Genomic DNA, 20,106 nt, shown 5'->3' with positions numbered 1-20,106 from the left:
CCTGGTAAGTCTCTAAGGCCGCGCAGGAAGCCTTCAGTTGTTCCCTCAACTTGGCCAGCTCTTTATCTTTTGCAGCGAGCTGGGCCTTCGCTGCGGTCTAGTCAACCGATGGTCCATCCCGCTCGGACTTCAATGTGGCCTCAACCTCCTTTAGGTTTTGGACCAACACCTGGAACTCCTTATTTTTGATCTCTAAGTTCTCAATGGCTTGGAGCTTCCTGGTGTTGGCCAAATTAAGCTTGAACTCAAAGGAGCTGACCTGCTTATCAAGCCGAGCCAACTGAGAAGCCTACTCGGTGTTTTTGCCCTTCTCCGCCTCCAGCTGTTCAGAGCTCTTACTCAAATCGGCTCTTAATTGAGCCATCTCAACGTTCATCTGCTCCAGCTGCGCCTGAGAAGTCACTGCTTGCCCGCTCGGGGCACGCAACTACTTGACTTCTTGCTCCAAAAAAGCAAGCCGCTGGCACATAGCCAGACTTTCTACCCAAAACTGCGAGAAAGTAAAAAGAGTTTTTAGAGGCTGATCGGCGATAGATAGTAACACCTAAAATATTTACCCCAGTGGACATCTGGGTATGGCTATTGGCGAGCACCTCTTGAGGCATAACCGCTGCACGGGCCTGATCATCGGCCCATATATGTGCGAGCGACCCTTGGATAATTATTTAATGCTCAGGGGGTTGGGATTCGGCCCTGTCCGAGTTGCACCACTTGTCCGTGGGCAGATAAATGACCGTCGTTATATGGTGCTGGCCACTCGGAGCGGATGGGGCTGAGGTTGCCTTGCCAGCCAATCTAGACGATGACGCCGGCCAGATGCTCGACTTCCGAGTCTTTGGCGGTGGCTGTATAAAGACAACAGGCGACGCACAGATGGTCCCTTACGGCAGCCCGGATAGAGACGACGTCAGATTGGATGAAATCGAAGTAGGTAGGACAACCATTGTGTGCTCGGGCACAGGGAGGGAGGTTTCGCCCCGCTCGGAGGAAAGACGTGGATTGGTCCGGGTGGGAGTCTGTATAGCTAAGGCAGGAGATCAGGCGGCAATCTCCACCCGACGCCTCTTTCGGCTTATCAGCGTCTCCCTAGAAGAAGCTAATTTCGAGGCCTTCGTGACTGGAATTATTGGAAGACACTCGGGCAAGGGAATCATATGGTTGGCGACTCCGTCGCTCCCTTGGGTTGAGGCTCCTGCGCTCTCTCCGAGCGGATCCTCTTAAGAGTTGATCAGTTGCATGCCGCTATTCTCCAACTTAGCCACGACCACAACATTGATCTCTACGTCCGCGAGTTTTGCTTTGCCAGCCAGACAAGCACGCAACATGATTTGGGCTGTAAAAGAAAAGAAGAAATCAGTTAGATTCAAAAGTTAGACCAAGAAGGAGCGTACCTAGGCTGGACGAAAGCCTTGTGCGGATCGAGCTCAGACCGAACACATAGATGACGCCCTCCAGCAGTAGCTTGTGGATATCGTACTTCTGGCGAGCCAAGCTGGCAGCTGCCTGAAGATAGTCTGATCGGCCCTTGTACCTGCTAAGCGACGGTAGATTCACAACCTCTAGCTTTCAGCAGGTAGGAAAATCGGATCGATCGGGGAATTTGACAAAAAAGTAGTATTTCCTCCAATGTTTATTGGAGGACGACATTATATCGAAAAAGATCGAGTTCACTCGGGCTTGGAATAAGAAGGTCCCTAGCTCGGACAATTTGGGATAATAAAAATAATGGAAGAGTCGAGACATAAGATGTATGCCTTGCAGGCGGAATAGAACAATGATCCCGCACAGCAGCCGAAAGGAGTTCGACACTAATTGATGGAGAAAAATATGAAAATATTTACATATGGTCGAAAAGAAAGAGTGGATCAGGAACCGTAGACCGATGGTAAACTGATCCCTAGAAGCTGACAAAACTAGGAGGTGGCTCGTTCGGGCGATCGAAAGCCAAAGGAAGGCCAATTTGATAATCAGAGGGAATGTCAAAAGCAGCTCTCAAACTCTCAACATCGCCTCCATCAAACCTAGACTCAATGGACATATACCAGAGCACGGGGATGGAGACAGGAGATTGTGAGGAACTTGCCATCGGAAATAAAAGTCAACGGGAAATAACGACGAAGTTCGACTGATAGAAAAGACACTACGAACAATGAATAAATTCGATTGCAGGGAAGCGAAAGCTTACTTGAGAGATTGCTAAGATTGCCGGAAAGGCGCAGAATGCAATGACGCTGAGATGTCTTCTGTCATCTCCTCCATCATCTTAGGTTGGAAGAAGAAATCAAATATCTAATTTTTGGTTCCAACACCATGCCTCATAATGACTTTCAACTAGAATTTCCAGTTAGATTTTCCAGGAAACTTGAAAATGATGGATAATATAGGGGTTGAAAGATGAGAATTGTTGAAAAAATGAACACAGACGGGTTGTGTTCATTTCATGATTTGAAAAATAAATGTTTTTTATTTCTTTTGTCATTTTATAACTTACATTTAAAATTCATTGGACCTTTATCTTCACTCACTTTGATTTCTTCTTAACCATGTAGCTGGCTAATACTGAAGAATTCATTGATGGCCAATTTACTGGAAACCTGGGGGAGATTCTGATAAGGTAAAACTATAAATAAAGCACATGCATAGTTGTCAATTTGGCATCCATCAAATTTGAAACATGTTTTTCTTTTCCAACACATTTCTGCAGGTGCAGTAATGTGTTGTATCTAAGGGGTGTAGCAGAGGATGAAGAAATAGAAGATGCTGATTGAGGATTGTTATCTACAAAGCCTTGTGTTTTTTTACATACTTTGTATGCATTTTGATGTAGACAGTTAAATCAGCATGAATTATTGTAATTTTATCAAACTTGAATTAGATTTATTATATTGTATGTATTTAACTCGTCTAATGTTGCACCAAGCATTCTACTCTTCCTCTTTAGAACTTGTTTACTTCACCAAGATTTTTGGGAAAACAAAAAATTATTGACCGAGTCTTTTTATTTTGTCATTTCTATGACGTAATGTTACGTTGGGCTCATTTTTGCCATTTGAAATGTTTTGATGTTAAGAACAGTCTTTGCATATTGGATATAGTCTTTAAATTTAATTATATATTATAAATAATAACGCAAGATACTTCAACAGGCGCATCTGGTGTAGTGGTATCATAGTACCCTCCCACGGTACTGACCGGGGTTCGATTCCCCGGATGCGCATTTTTGAGATTTTTCACTTTTTTTTAAAAAAAAAAAAATTGGCCTAATTTAAGTTCTCTGGTTAAATTGGATTTTTTTTCATAAGCTAACTTAATATTTGGAAAAACATTTATGTTTTGTTAAAAATGTTTGTTACAAAGCCTTACTAGACAATTTGTTCTAAACTAACATGGATTATTAGCTTAATTTTCTATCAACAATTAATATATATATATATATAAAAGGAACCACAAAATTACATATATAAAAAAACCTTCGTGGCAGTAAATGATTGAACTGGCAAAGGCAAAATTGTTTAACAATTTCAAAATAAGGAAAATATATTACTGGAAAAAGAATAGTTTGTTTTTAGCCCCATTCTGACTATGGCTGAAATCAGGGTTTAGCGAACCAAACCGGATTGAGGCCGGCTGAATTTCGCGGTTCATTGACCTTTAGATGGACTTTTGGCTTTGACCTGGTTGACCTTCGTCATCCTGCAACGAGATGACCGTCTCAAACGCTCCGACTAAAGCACTCACCTTGCTCTTCTTCTTCTCCAGTAGCTTGCTCCTAGTCTCCTCGATTACCTCGTTGCTCACCGGCGCCTCCTTCTTCTTCTCCTGCACAGGTGCTGGCTTGCTAAAGGGCGCCGCCGGAGCAGTAAACTTCTTTGTTTCAACTTCTATCTTCTCAGTACTTGGCTCTGCCGCCGGCGAGTTATTCAGACTAGTTTCATCTGCGACGTCTTCTATTTTCTCATGGATGTTGAATTCTTTGCTTGGTTCTGCCATCGGAGACTTATGACTCTCCTCTGCTTCAGCAGGTGGCTCGTCGGAGAGCTCCTCGTTGTCGCTCTCGCTCACTCTGCTTCCGTGGGGATAGCAAATTCCATCAGGATCGTGTATAGGCGACTCGTGATGCTCTTCACACTCCGAGACTTGATCTTTTTCTTCGATGTGGTCATCGTCGATCTCTTTGATGGCTTCTTCCACTTCCATGGGGTTTTCGTCGCAGATGTCGTCGTAGTGGTGCTCGTCGAGGAAGTCGATATCCATCGAAGCAATGGAAACAGAGTCCTGCTCCTCGGTTTGATTGTTATTTTCTGTAACAACCGTATTTTCTGTAACGACCGGTTCCACGCTCTTTGTTGTAATCCGAGCGGCATCGTCGGCCGACAAACTCGACTCCTTTGGCCTCCGGGATGCGACGGCTCCTCTGGACGGACTACTCCGTCCCTTAACGCCGGTTTTCAGAGTCTTTGTTGCTTTATCCGATGAGATCCCTGGCTTTGTTGCGGGCCGAGAAGCAGCGGAGGCGGATGGCTTCGCTGTCTTTTCTCTCACGGCGCCGCTCGTCGCCGGAGAAGATTTCAAAGGTTGACGGGAAGGAGACGGAGGCTTCTCCCCCGGTTTTCTCGCCGACGCGGTCAGCCGCGATTTAGCGCTGGCGCTGGATGTTTGCTGTGGGGGTGTGCTTTTAGCCCCGTCGCTGCTGGAACGGTTTAAAGGTCTGCTCTGTTGTGGCGCTGTGTCTCGCTCCGGCGAACTGGGGACCGACGTTTTGGTGGTTCGCTGCCGGCGAGGGTCTTCGGGACCGATGTGAGTTGGAGTGGTCTTCTCCTTCATGTGAGTGCTTGCTCTTGAGGAAGCCATTTCAATTAACTGCTAAATAAACTTGAAAAAAAATTATTTCAAAAAATAGAGGAAATTCGTTAAATATATATTATTGCAAAACATAAAATAATTTTGATTTATAATATATTCCTCTTGACCTGTCGATGTAAATAAAAATATCCTTGAGTTTTAATATTTATAATATTTTTTTAAACGTATTTACCTATTTAATTTTATAATGGCATTTCATTGTAGGAAAAATGAGTTAAAACTATAAAGACGTAAATGAAGGAAAATGAAATTGAATGATAATTAAATTATGATATGAGTATTTTGATCATATTATTTGATAAAGATAAAATGCCAATATTGTTGATTTTACAACTTTGCAAGCTTTAAAAAAAATGAAGTAAAATAAAAGGCTAAAACAAAAAACTTCCTCTTCATGCATGTTTTAAGCCCCATGGAAATTGTTCCAAATAAAGATGGAATCTATTTAATGATTGAGTCGACATGATAAAAAACTTCGTACCTTTTGCGATAATCATTCAATACATGATAATCCCTTTAAGGGCATTAGAGTTTCAATGCTGAAAAGATTGAAAAGAAATAGAGTATTTTGTCGGATCTTATAATTTTCAAGATGGTATTCGTTTGTTGAGGTACAAGGGAAGAGGGAGAGAAAAAGTCGGACGTCCAATGCATTTTGGCGATGGGGAGAATTAGACTACTTAAATTTAGAGTTTAATTTCCTCTATTAAGAGAGAATAAAATAAAATAACCATTTTCGGTCTCTTGTTTCTTAAAATAAAATAAAGAAATTTACACATCTTATAAATTTTAAAAAATAATAAATCTATAAAAATGTTTTGAAGGAATTATGGGATACCATTAGCATGATTCATAATAACTGGGGAAAAAAAAAGGACACATGAGACATTTAAAATTCTCTGAAATAAAAAAGGCTGATTAACTAAAAAAAAATACATATTTGTTGACAGTTATTAAGTCGTTAATTTCATTTCAATTGCATTTAGTTTGAATCCACACACACATATATATATATATATATATATATATATATATATATATATATATATATATATATATAATTATTTTTTTTAAAATTTGAATTAAAAAAATTAATATTTCTATATATAAATTCTTAATATATAAATATATCCCCTAAGTACATTATAATACTCCATAAATATTTAAATTTATTTCATTTTTAATTTTTCTTTTTACTAAACACTATAACCCAATTGGATGTCTGAACCCTAGAGATAAAATCTTTAAAAAAAATAACTTAAAAATTATAACCGAATTAGAAAACATGAACCCTAAAATAAAGTCTTAAAAAACTATTTTAATTAATTTTTTTAATTCAAAATTTTAAAATAATAATAATAATAAAAAATAATAAATAATAACATACTATATCTATTCATTGTATTTTGAATTTTAAAAAATCAATATTTCTTCTTATATAAATCCCTAATCCATAATATATCTCCTAAATAAATTAGGATACTCCATAAATACTTAAATTTATTTTATTTTTATTTTTATTTTTTTGCTAAATACTATAATCCAATTGAGAAATCTGAACCATAGAAATAAAATCTTAAAAAAAAAATAGCTTATAAATTATATCCTAATTAGGAAGTATAAATCCTAAAAATAATTTTTTTAAAAAAATATTTTAATTATTTTTTAATTCAAAATTTTAAAAAATAATTAAAAAGAAAAAAGCGCTTATCCTACGCCACGCGTAATATATATATATATATATATATATATATATATCAAAAAACTAATTTCCAAATTATCATTTTTATATAATCAGATAATAATTACAACATTTTATAAATTAGAAATATTAAATACAATTTTTATTTTTATGTAAATTCTGACAAGATAATCAAAGACGTTCAACAACCAACGACAACAATGTCCACAATTTCTTGACTGACTTTGATTTCTTTTGTTTTTATTACAAATGTAAGATGTGTCGGATTTGTGTGTTTTCTATTTCCATTTTCTGAAAAATATGTATTTTTATAAATGATATTTGGTTTATATTTTTCATATTTATTTTTTAAATAAATAAATAATATTTTTTAGAAAAATAGAGAATGTATAAAAATCATTTTCTATTTATAGAAAATGTACGTTTTTAAAAAATAAAAATAGAAAACAAGTAAATTAAACTCAGCATCAGTTTTTTTTTTTTAATAAAAGGTATTTTTTTTATACAATATAACAACACTCTTTAAGTTCTAAAACAAGCCCAGCAGACAAAGATAAGGAATATGTTCCTACAGTGACAATAGCAACTCTTGCACCATTGTCTACTCGTAGGTCCACTTCGCCCTTTGTCAATAATCTACTATTTTTCAGCCTCTGCACATTAGTACAAATGTGAGACGCACATTCGATATCTAATACTCATGAAGAAGAAATAGATAGATTGACTTCTATAACATATATACCTGAGGCAGAAGTTTCACTTCTCTTCCTTTTCAGTTCCTCTAGGTATACCTTGCCGTTCTTCTTCCAGTATCTGGTCTCACCGCAATGGAAACAGGTTGTCACGCCCTGGGGAAGTCCCTGTCCGAAGAAATTTCGGCAGCATCTCCCTTGTACGGGTGACAATCTGAAATATTTCTACAGACACAATATACATCAGCTACAAGCGACTGGAATATATACATAACCATGCAGTTATATATGCAGCCTACTCGACTGATACTATAAAAAAAATACAACCACACAGTTATATATAAATCTAACAGCTCACTTGACTGTACCAAAACCAAACACAACAGAAATCTAATAGACAACACATACCACTATAAACAAAGACTGTTAGCCGGCTAGGCTTACATCATACAACAAAACAACACCATAGAAACATAACTGGAACACAAAGCCAATATAGACATATCATATACCAAGATAAAAAAATAAACAAAATACGGAGACTGGTCTTCTAATGTGACGTGGGGACCAGCAGGCAGGATACTCCAAGAACTCTATAAACAACCAGGTACCTGAAAAAAATAGTATCCACGGGGGTGAGTTCAACAACTCAGCAGATACCAGTTGACATGTATAGTAAGCTATAACAGACAGTGATAACTATGGAGTACAGTCTCCTGGACAAAAGATGGAAATGCACGATAGAAAAAGCTGAAGAGAACTGTACTCACCAGGGCCTCATATAGGAATAATCAGGTCGTCAGACCAAGAGTATCATAAATCCTGTATGCATGTCAAACATATGCATCCATCTAAATGCAACATATAAATGCAACAAACACAATCAGTAAATGTATAAATACATATGATGCCAATGACATGGTTACCCCTGAGGCCAATTAGCCATCTCACACACAATGGTGAGACTGAGTGGGTAGGGTTGTGACAACCGTGCACTCTGACGTCACTGCTCCTGATGAGTGACCGAGTGGATAGGATGCTGTCGGAGTATACCTATCCTCCTACCCCAAATCATAGGTGGGGGAGCACAATGCTCTCATCTCCCGGTACACGATGACGGGGAGGGATCCCGGCGTGCTACCACGCTGCAGTACACTACCCATGAGCGTCCCAACGGAGCACCACCGAGCAAACTGACGTGCTACCACGCTGCGTCATGCTACCCATGAGCGGACCAACGGAGCACCGACAGTGATGAAACTTGCGATGTGCTCAACAATAATTGAGCAGACTATTGCGCAGCATGCAATCATGCAAATGATGCATGCCACTAAGCATGACAATATCCTAAACCATTCCACATATATATAAAATGTATACCCTAGTATCAATAAGTCATATCCGAAGATCTAAGGTACACAAGACAAGTATGGTATAAAAACCTAGGTCCTGAGCATAATAAGACATGGTATGTCACTGCCATATGAGCATATATATAATCATGTGGATACTAACATAAAATACATAACAGGTGAGCAAACAAGCATGTAACAGGTATCCTATAGTGACATATCGAAACAAGAACGAACATAATTATTACTAAAAGCTAAACTTACTAAACATATCAACACGACATTATCAAAGATAAGTCAAGGTACCCGCCTCCAATGTAGATTGAGCTAATCAACCTCTATGTCGATGTGCTCGTCCTGAATCCGAATCCTGTAATAAACCGTACGGTTTAGCTAAGTTTTATTATAAATAAAATAGCTAAACCAAAATTCCTAATCCAAATAAAAACTATGTTTTTATTTCCATTGGATTGTCCATATTTTCCTGCATAGCTAATCTCAGTATGAGTAAATCTAACTCGATTAGCTAATCCTGTTAAACCAGGAAATCTTAATCCATCGATCAATTAAACAATAACCAATCCATCCCTAAATTATCAATCTACTGCATAATGAATCAAACCAAACCAAACAACTCACCCAAATCCAGGATGGTCGCTGATGGCTCACGGTCAAAGGGTTTCCCTACCCAAAACAAAATGACTGGTGCTATGGATCGCCAGTGAGCAATGCTGGTCAAGTTACAAAAGCTGGTAAACAAACAACCACAACCTCCAACTATAAATTAAACTCGCATCACTACCAATCTGATATCAAACTTCTTACCTCAATTCACAGTCGTTCTCGCTGCTGAAACACGAGGAACTGATTGCTGCTAGAACAAATAAACAACTGCACTAAGGAAGAGTAACCGAAACCTACCATTCCAGAAACAAAAATAGTTTCCATTACCTCTTCCGCTTCACACACCGGTGCTGTTCACGGATCTGATAAAGGTAGCTATCCCCTTTCGACAACCAAGGCGACCCGAATCCACTGCACCTACTGCCTCCCTACCAACCAAACACCCAATAAGCACAAAACAGATATTAGATATCCAAATTACCACTAGAAGGTGTACCTACCTCTAAGATCACCATGACCAGAGAGGAAAAGGCAAAATCAGCGACTGTGCTTGGGCACAGCGGTAAACCCTGGAGAGCTCTGCAGCGGATCACTTCAATGATCAGGCGGTTGTGCGCCCAAATCTAGGGCACGACTCGGAGAAGTGGCGTCGGGCAATGGACGTTTGGGGCAGAGAGGGCAGAGGAAGAAGAAGGTGGCGTCTAGGTCAAACCCTATGGCAGGTGAAGGACACACTAGGTCGGCGGTGTGCCTCTGGTGACTGGCGATGGCGATGCTGCTCAGCGCTAGGCAGTAGCGTCGGGATTGCTCTGCGGGTGGGCGGCTATCGGCAGAGGAGAATCGGTGAGATCGGGTGAGAAGGGAGACAACGCTAGGGCTCGGATGCCAACGGATCAGAGGTCGGCGTCGCGTCGGCCAGAGGAGAGGAAGGTGAAGAGGAGAAGAGTCGGGCGAAGGCGAGGCTTCCCCTTGGCTCTCGTCGGTCGGTGGCAGAGGGAGTGAGGGCGAAAAGGAAAAGAAATTAAACTTTTCCTCGCTTAAATGGGGTAGCTTAAACAGGCTTTCCCGGACCCTGTTTTTATCCCCGCAAACTCGTCCATATGAGCTCCGAAAAATTCTCGAAAAATTTTCAAACATTCCGGAAAATCCCCTTATTATTATCTACCTTTTTCCGGTATTTTACACACGTTCCTTCCTTAACAATCCCACCTTTAGGTTTCAATGCATGAGTCTTGCCCTTTCCTTTGGCTTGGGTCTTACCCTTACCTTTAGGCTTCCACTTGCTTTTGCCCTTAGACACCAACAAAATGGTACTAGGCTTTGCCTTCTTAAGGTTGAGTTCAGCAATTCTCAACATGCTCAACATCTCAGGTAGCGGTTTGCCAATTTCATTCATGTTGCAGTTCATGACAAATTGACTATAGCTATCGGGCAATGACTGCAAGATAAGATCAGTGGCCAATTCTTGGCCTAGTGGGAATCCCAACCTTTGCAAATTCTCCACATACCCGATCATTTTGAGCACATAAGGCCCGACGGAACTTCCTTCTTGTATTCTACATTGAAACAGTGCTTTAGAGATCTCAAATCTCTCATGTCTTACTTATCCTTGATATAGATTTCTAAGATGTTCAACCATATCATAAGCATCCATGTTCTCATGTTACTTCTAAAGCTCAGAGTTCATGGTGACGAGCATAAGGCATGATACATCTAATGCATCATCTTGATGCTTCTTGTAAGCATTCCTATCAACTCTAGTGGCAGTAGCAGGGGTATTTCAGGAATAGACTGCTCTAGGACGTACAGTTTTCTTTCTCTCTTGAGAACTATTCTCATGTTTCTATACTAGTCTAGGAATTAGCTCCATTGAGCTTATTCTTATCAAGGACAGATCGCAGAGATAGTGTCTTCTACTTACTAGATGACATGGTGGTCTACAACAATAAAATGTAGAGAAGTATCATACTCAGATCATTTAATTAGTCATTTAATTAAATGATTATCCCACTGAATTCTAAGCTTGATAGAAGCAAGTCACTACTAGCTCTAAGCTCAAAAGCAAAGACATTCTAGTGGGACAAGATCCACATTATACCTCATCTTGAGTTAGCTTTGGCTAATTGCCCAAGACTTGTATAAATAGGTAGGCAACGTGTATCAATTGGACAAAATCCATATTATACTTTTCTTGAGTTAGCTTTGGCTAATCACCCAAGATTTGTATAACTTAGGTAAACAACGTTCACCAATTACATCCTATATTACTTTTGTATATACTATCTTCCCAACCGTTGAAAATGCCTATAGTTTTACCTGATCCAATTGAGTTAACTAGTTATACTCAATTTAATTGAGTTTGTTCTCACCTAAGCTTTGATAGGCGGGACCAAGATTATCCCTCCGCACCCTACCAAGATAATATGGGTTGCTATGCTTTGGCAGATTTAACAACAACAAATGATCGAGGTAGTGATGGGTATCAAAACTTGGTAGGCATTTTGAGTTGACTTGATTAAGATCTAATCTAATCATGAATGTGTATCATATACGCATTAAAGCACTAATTACCCTACATTAGCATGCATTACATACATCATAGCATATCATGGCATATATCAACATATACACAAGTTTAAACATGACATGGTTATGACCCCTATATACTACGATCTTCTCAAGCCAATGAGAAGAGCGATAAGTCAACCTAGGTCTAAGCAGCTTCTCCAAGCGCTTTCTCGGTTGTCGTGTGTTGTTGTCCTTCCTTCCTTTTCACCCATTTTCCAGAAGACTAACTCTTTCTAATTTTGTACATTATAAAATCTAAAGAAACTCGAGTTACATTCGAGTGTAATCTAATTACAACAAGAATAAAAGGGATGAAGGCACGCCACGCAAGTCGTATTATAAATTACAACATTACACATCCAATCACATTGGGATTAAAGAGTCATAATCATGCATCATGTCATATCTATTCACAATATTTTGATGACATAAATTTACTATGATTTCAACAAATAATTTACAAAATTTATTTTGCATACTCGTTTATGAGTTGCTGCCTTATCCGAGACCCTACTACCCATAATACCAACTATGTTTCGTTCTAAACAAAACATCTGGCCGAGACCTTGTTGGTCACACACCAACTTTGTTTTGTTTCTAACAAAACATCCTTCTTGGCCAAAACCTTATTGGTCACACACTAACTTTCGGTCAAGGGTTAGAATTTGGCCGAGATATAAAATCTAGCCAAGACTCATAATCTGGCCGAGATTCACTCATCTTGGCCGAAACCTTATGTGGCCGAAACTCATAAGAGTTTGCAAATCACAGTAAATCCTATCATGTAATTTCTATATCATATATAAAAATTCTAAAACTTTGCATAGCCCTTCGCAAGTGGCTCTGATACCACTGTTGAGATCTAGCGTGCCAAAAGATGCGGAAACGTAGCGGAAAAAAATACTAGATCCTCTTATCCAGTGGATCCATGCGAAGGGAAGAAACATTTTCATGAAAGCTAATCTATACTAAGCTACATGATAGGATTATACCTTTGTTGTGTGCCCTTCGCAATCCCCGAAGTAACCTTTTCTTTGGATCCAGATCTCAGCGCGTTCAAGCATCTGCGCCTCTATGGTATCCACACGAACATATCCTTCATTCGTCGCATGAACGAAGCCTTCGGAGAAGAACCATTTTCTTGTGCTAGCAAGAAGAATGAAACTCCAAGAATCGGCCAAGAAGGAAGGAGGAGGAAGGAGAGGGGAGATCAAGAGTCACCCTTTCTTTTCACATTCTCATCTAATGAAAAAATAAACCCAAAGGCTATTTATATTCATCCCATGAATACCAAGGGTCTTTTGTCTCTTTATATTTCTCTTAATGAGTTAGATTTATTATATTGGATTAACCATTAATCTAATATTCCAATAAGTCTAACCCATTGAGTCTAACCCAGTAATCCAATGTGTTTGATTCGGATGGAACTCAATCCAATGAGTGGGTTCATTTGAGTCTAACTCAATGAATAACCCAAAAGGCCTAACCATCTCATAATTAACTCTTAGGGCTAATTACCAACACCCTCGGCGGCCACCAAGCACGGAAGTGACCTCTTAGGTCGCTCGCCCTCTATGGGCCGCTGGCCTCTCGAGCAACCTTTGAAGTTGCTCATGCTCACTGGGTCATCTCCTCCTTAGCCATGTGCATCTCCCTCACAGGGCCGCCGGCAAAAAAAGGGCATCGAGTGTAGTCACCTATCACCGTCTTGTATTGTCAGTAGAGACGGTCAGAAATAGATATGCATGTTGTGACAGAAGGGAATTGCTTTCCGCCCGATTTAGGTGGAAGCAAAAAATAATAAAAAAATTATCCATGGAAGGATTATATTTATAAATCTATCAATCCATTTGGTAAACAAAAGAAAAAAACAAAAGTTTTCATATTTTTCGAAGTAAATAAAAGAAAGGAATATAATCCTTCTCTTCTCTGTTTACAAGTTTTTCATGATGAAAATTTTTAAGTAGTTTTTATTTCCTTCCTCCTAAGTAAACAAAGCATAAAGGAATCTAATCACGTTCCACTTTATATGAACCGACAAATAGATCACTCCAAACAATTATTTAGATTAGTGTGTTCTGTAATGTAAGACTTGATGCATTGACTCGGTAGATCTATGCATCCCTTAATTCACCACAAGTCCGCTCCTTCCTTGTCTGCCTACCTAAAATTAATTTCCTGGGAAGAACAATGGCCGGAGGAGGAGGCTTCCTGTCTTCCATGTTCACCACGATGGTAGCCAAGCTGCATAGCTTGGCTTCACCGTCAATAACATCTTCTTCTTCTTCGTTGCCACACAACAATATTGAACGGGAGATGAGTAAGCTGACAGAGACGATGAGGAGAATCCAAGCCAAACTTGATGACTCAGAGGAGGAGAATCATGCAAAAAGTCACTCGGAGAAGCTTTGGCTAAGCGAGCTCAAAGATGTTGCCTATGACGCCGAAGACGTAGTAGAAGAGTACGAGTACAAGGTGCTTCGTTCCAAACAATTGCATGAGCACAACAGTGGCACATATGAGGTATGCGATTCTGAAGAGCGATTAATTTTGTGAATTAAACCTCAATTACTTTTTTAATTTTTCCGTTGTTTTCAGTTTAATTATATATGCTGTAAATTAGATGATAATAAGATCCTGTATATGAATCTTTGGGTACTATGATATATAATTTCGATGTTTAGATTCATTATTATGAACCCAACAGGATGAACTAGCAAATAAAGCCGCAGAGATAAGGAAAAGGTTTGATGAGATCACCAAGGAGTGGAAACTCCTAAAGTTGCCTAAGAAGGCCGGAAAAAGAAAGAGAAACCCCATGCTCTCAGAAATGAATCGAGAAACAGGCTCTTTAGTGGTTGAATCAGATGTTCTTGGAAGAGAAGAGGAAAAAGATGTGCTGGTTAAATGGCTGCTGTCAGATGATACAACAGGAAATGGAGTTTCTGTAATTGCTGTAATTGGGATGGGGGGACTGGGTAAAACAACACTGGCTCAGCTTGTCTATAATGATCAGAGAGTGAAAAGCTATTTCGATTTAACAGGATGGGTCTGTGTATCTGAAAATTTTCATGTTGTTAGTTTGACTGAGAAAATTCTACAATCATTCACAAAAGTGAAAGTCCATGAAGAACTAGATGAGCTCCAACGTGCACTACAAGAGAAACTGCAGGGGAAAAGGTTCTTACTGGTATTAGATGATGTTTGGAATGATAACTTTTGTCTTTGGGAACAATTAAAAAAGCCGCTGCTATCGGCTATTGCAGGTAAAGTTATAGTAACTACTCGGAATCATTCTGTTGCTCGTATTATGCAGACAACAAGAGACAGTCTGAAGTTGAATGTCTTACCTTTTGATGTGTGCTGGTCATTGTTCAAGAAAGTCACTTTGGGAGGAGCGGATATAAGCTTACGTCCAGATCTTGAAGACATCGGTCGGAGGATAGTAGAGAAGTGCAAAGGCTTGCCCTTGGCTGCCAAGTTGATCGGGGGTGCTTTAAGAAATGACGAAGATAAAGATTCATGGACGGACATCATAGAAAGTGAGGTATGGAAGTTAGATGACAGAAATATTGAAGTTTTACCTGCACTTAAAATATCATATGATTGCATGCCGATACAACTTAAAAGATGCTTCCAATACTTGTCCTTTTTTCGCAAAGACACATGTTTATCTTCAAAGGGAATAGTCCAATTATGGATGCCACAAGGTATTTTTCCTCTTGATGGAGATAAGAGAGCTGAGGACATTGGCAGTGATTACATAAAAAGATTGGTTGAGAGGTCAATGTTAAATCCTGAAGAAGGGTCTTATTTTTCGATGCATGATCTTGTTCACTATCTTGCACAATATGTAGCGCAGGATGAATGCCTCTGTGTGATTGATGACAATTTCGACAGAAGGAAATTACAAGAGATTCGACACTTATCGTTCGATAGTGAAAATATTAAGATGATCAAAGATATTAATCTTCAACAACTAAAACATCTGCGGACACTTCTTATTAGAAACGGCTATTGGGGGAGAGTTTTTCCAAGACAAGACAAATTTTTTGGAGTCCTTGACAATCTTTTCCAAAAATTGAAATACATACGCGCACTTGGTTTAAACCATACCAGTGTCGCAGAGCTACCGGATTCATTGGGCAACCTCAAACTACTCCGTTACCTTTCTATAGAAAACACTCATGTCAGGAGTCTTCCAGAGTCCATATGCAACCTTTACAACTTACAAATTCTCCATGCTGGAAGTGTTTTTAAACTCCCAAGGCATATTGGAAATTTGATAAACCTACGTCATCTTTGGCTTTCTCACCAAATTGACTTTCTTCCATCTGGAATTGGAAACTTGACCAACTTACAGACACTCAGCCACTTCAACATCAGTCATGAAGAAGAGCATTGCAACATAGGAGAATTGAATAGTTTGATGAAACTTGGAGGAAGCATCTCCATTGATATTATAGGTTATGTGAATAATTTTTCAAACTCAAAATTTCCTCTGAAGACAAAAAAGTATCTTGATTCTTTGAAGTTATGTTGGTACGATTGGTTTGACTATGCTGATGAAAAGAAGGCAGAGTGGCAGCTCGAGTACCTGGAACCGCATGTCAATCTCAAGACCCTTAAAATAACCGAATATCCAGGTGTCAAATTTGTTGGATGGGTGGGTGCTTTATCCTTCACTAAGTTGACCAAGTTGGTTCTAAAAGATTGTAAGAATTGCAGTAAACTTCCATCATTGGGTCAACTTCCTTCTCTAGAAGAGCTTGAGATAGCTGGGATGGATGGCGTTCAACATGTGGGACGTGAATTTTGCTCTATGCTAATACCATCTCCATCTTCTCAGGTAGAGCTTAATATTTGGCAGATGGATGGCGTTCAACATGTGGGATCTGGAATTTCCTCCATGCTAGAGCCATTTTCATCTTCCTACAAAATCGCATTTCCCTCTCTTAAATTATTGCTATTTAGCAGAATGAAAAATTGGAAAGCGTGGGATGGAATACAGAGTGGAGATTTCCCCAATCTCCATGTTATTGAAATTTTTAAATGTTCAAAGCTGATCAACTTTCCAAAGTGGTCCTTGTTGCCTTCGGTGAAAGAAATGGTATTAGTTAGTTGTGGTGCACTTGATGTTCGATGTTGGTTTTCACTGACAAATTTAACAATTGGCATCAGTAGTCAGGAACATAGTGAGTGGATGTCCAAGTCTTACTTTCCAATTCTTCAACACTTGATATTATTAAATAGCAAAGTGGAATCAGTTCGTCTGTCACAGAAACGAATACCTTCACTGAAGACTTTAGAGATTTCAGACTGTCCAACATTGAGAGTTGTTGCAGGGTTAAAAAACCTCACCTCCTTGAATTCTTTATATATAGAAGCATGCCCTAATCTTGAGTTCAAGGGGTTACCAGCCACCCTCAAACAAGTGAAGCTCCGCCGTTGTAGTTTGTTTAAGAAGGGGCTCAATGAACAACAGCATATGCCAAATGACTTGGTATGGAAAACATACGCCCTCTCTTTTCAATATACAAATACTTTTTTTGATAAATCATAAAGTTATTTATATGCATCATTGTCTTTCCTTTTGTGTGTGCTTTGTCTATGTTATCATTGATATATAGATGATAGAGGCACACAATTCCGATGATGAAGACAAAGAGGAAGAGGAAGAGGAAGAAGAAGAGGAGATGGATGTCAATGATGAAGAGGAAGAGGAAGAACAAGAGGAGATGCATGTCAATGATGAAGAGGAAGGAGATGGATGGAGAGGATGATGGCAACAATGATAATGATGATAACATGGATTAGATGATAAGGATGACAAAGAGCCAGATGACAATGGTAGCAACATAGAAGAAGGATGACTCTTTAACATTGAGAAGAGCATGTAAACAAATTATGATATAACTTATTACACAGTGAATTTCTAATTTTTTTCTCTTAGTTTTCACATCAATTTTTTTTTTACTTTTATAAAAACTAAAAAAAAATATTTGTTGATTTATAAATCCATAACGATATTTATATATATATGAACTAATTGTTGACAATATTTTAAAATGCCCTTTAATGATATTTAAATTTGATTCTCTGTTATTCATTTTCCATTTAAATTATTTTCTCATTAAACATCATTCAAAATATTAAATAATTATAAATACAAATATGAATAAAGAGATTATAGACATAGTCTTGCTCTAAGTCATTATAGACCCAAAACATGAGCTATAAGTAAATCCAATAATCCTTAAATGATTAAAGATGTATTATACCAATCTAAAACCTTAAATAATTAATAAGAAAATATAGTAAGGATGTATATGATGTTGATTGAGTGGGATTCAATGCATAGAATACAACCTATGAGATAAATTTCTACATATTAATTCTCAGTTTGTTAAACGCGGAGAAGGTACAGAAAGGTGTCGTCCAAATAACATTGTAAAATATGACATTATTTGTCCACGTACGTGTTAGTATATATTATGAAACATCAATTAACAAAATAGCTAATTAATAGAATGAACTATGATGAAGAATTAATTACCTTTTAAGAGACCTCAAAACAGCTGGATCATCTATATATGTAAATCACTCATGAAATCCATCAAGGTAGAGACCTTTTATGAGAACCTATTCAAAGGTTAACCAATTAATACTATTAAATGACTTACCATATTTTAACTTCAAGATTAAAACTTATTCCTCACCCAATAACGAATAGCATCATTCACATGAATAAAACAACTTGTGGAGCTTAATTCTATGCTTAACGAAGGCAAAGTGAAAGAGATAAAATTTTGTAGTATCAATACCACAACTAGGGGTGATAATTTAGCTAAATGAGTTATAAATAAGTTGTATCTCATTGACTCCAAACTCATTTAATCAAAACTTGACCCTAACCCATTTATAGTAAGCAATTTAAAATCTTCAACTCACACGCAACCCATTTATAACTGAATTAGCTTATTTATGACTAATTTAATTAAATAGATTAGATGAGTTATAGATGGGTCATGAGATGTAGTCAAACAAAATTTCATTGTTTAGTTCCATTGAAAAACAAAATATATTAATTATTTTAATTTTATATAAATATATAATATAATTTTTATTATATTATATTATTTTATTTTATTTTATAATATACATATTATTTCATGATATATTATAACTTTTATAAGTTAAAATTGAAAAACTATAACAATTGGCAGGTTCACATGTTCACAAATTCAGAAATTTTCAAAGATTTAATTGGTATTAAATATTACAAAGGTCAAATTAAAAAAATAACAAGAAAATATATTTTAAAAAAATTTATGATTAATCCAATAAGTAAAAATTTATATTGGTTCCTAAATCATGCTTAGCATAAATGTTATGCATGTTTTAATTTTAATCTACCTTAATATTTTCTTTACATGCTTGAAATTGGATAAATTTCCAAATAAATCCTTCTGTTCAAAATTAACTAGATTTTAATTTTTCCATAAAAAAAGAATTTATTACTTAGCAGTGTAAAAAATTTGAAATTTTTTTGACCATAAGTGAATTTTCTATGATTTTTTTCTAAATATTAATTTTTAATATTAAAAATTTTCAATAGGTCAATCTTCGAAAATCTATTTTTTCTATAGATATACTTCCTACTTTACATACAAAAAGTTACAAATTTTTTTGAGCTCCAAATCTATTTTTAAACATTTATTTTGAAAAATTACCTCTCTCTGTATAAAATAATTTATTATAACTTATATTAATTATGGTTATTTGTAAAAATTTTATCACTATTCTAGATTATTGTGTTTAATAGTTACACAAATTTTTAGAACTTTTCAAAATTTAAAATTATTCTTTCAAACAATAGTTTTTAAATTGTAAAAATTCATATTTTTAAAAAATAATTCCCATAATTTTTTTAAAAAAATATTCACTATTTCAATAACCCTTAGAATTTTTCTCAGATTTTTTTTTATTCCCCCTATTTTTAATGTGATGAAAGAGGGAGAAATATGATTAAGTCTAGAGACAGGTATAATTTTTTTAATAAATTGCTTTAATTTACAAATTAAATGCACTAATTGCAATATTTATTTATTGTTTTGGTTTAACCGTAATTTAACTTGAGTTGATTCACATAAAAAGGGAAGATTATAAATACTCCGTGTTGGTTTTGATATGGTCAACCAAGTGAAGTTAGACTTTGCATATTTGATGTCTTATATCAGAGTGTGCAGGGACTTAGGAACACAAGAAGTCAAGCGAAAGACTCCGTGGAAGAGAAAGATGGCAC

The 20,106-nt window shown here is 37.2% G+C and overlaps 2 protein-coding genes and 1 non-coding gene across 3 annotated transcripts; 2 read left to right on the top strand and 1 right to left on the bottom strand.

Annotated features, from left to right (window-relative positions):
• The first annotated feature begins 3,146 nt into the window (after positions 1-3,146).
• On the top strand, positions 3,147-3,217 carry TRNAG-CCC. The gene has a single exon. It is a non-coding gene; the product is annotated as a tRNA-Gly (tRNA).
• Positions 3,218-3,651: 434 nt separating this feature from the next.
• Positions 3,652-4,851, bottom strand: LOC121994912 (nascent polypeptide-associated complex subunit alpha, muscle-specific form-like). Its single transcript, XM_042548794.1, has one exon. The coding sequence runs from the start codon at positions 4,849-4,851 to the stop codon at positions 3,652-3,654; it is 1,200 nt and encodes a 399-aa protein (XP_042404728.1).
• Positions 4,852-13,864: 9,013 nt separating this feature from the next.
• Positions 13,865-17,753, top strand: LOC121996529 (putative disease resistance RPP13-like protein 1). Its single transcript, XM_042550519.1, has 3 exons — positions 13,865-14,324; positions 14,509-17,304; positions 17,432-17,753. Exons 1-3 carry the CDS (start codon positions 13,992-13,994, stop codon positions 17,582-17,584), a joined length of 3,282 nt encoding a protein of 1,093 aa, XP_042406453.1. The 5' UTR covers positions 13,865-13,991; the 3' UTR covers positions 17,585-17,753.
• Positions 17,754-20,106: the final 2,353 nt, after the last annotated feature.

The sequence above is a fragment of the Zingiber officinale genome, chromosome 6A (assembly GCF_018446385.1).
Source record: "Zingiber officinale cultivar Zhangliang chromosome 6A, Zo_v1.1, whole genome shotgun sequence".
Taxonomy (NCBI): domain Eukaryota; kingdom Viridiplantae; phylum Streptophyta; class Magnoliopsida; order Zingiberales; family Zingiberaceae; genus Zingiber; species Zingiber officinale.
The sequence above is the reverse complement of the archived record's forward strand: the minus strand, read 5'-3'. Positions and strand labels throughout refer to the sequence as shown.

Bases quoted from the DNA above. Each gene is read 5' to 3' on its own strand.
- LOC121994912 (XM_042548794.1), bottom strand. From the start codon at position 4,851: ATGGCTTCCTCAAGAGCAAGCACTCACATGAAGGAGAAGACCACTCCA.
- LOC121996529 (XM_042550519.1), top strand. From the start codon at position 13,992: ATGGCCGGAGGAGGAGGCTTCCTGTCTTCCATGTTCACCACGATGGTA. The intron at 14,325-14,508 runs GTATGCGATTCT...TGAACCCAACAG, and splicing joins ACAACAGTGGCACATATGAG to GATGAACTAGCAAATAAAGC. The intron at 17,305-17,431 runs GTATGGAAAACA...ATTGATATATAG, and splicing joins AGCATATGCCAAATGACTTG to ATGATAGAGGCACACAATTC.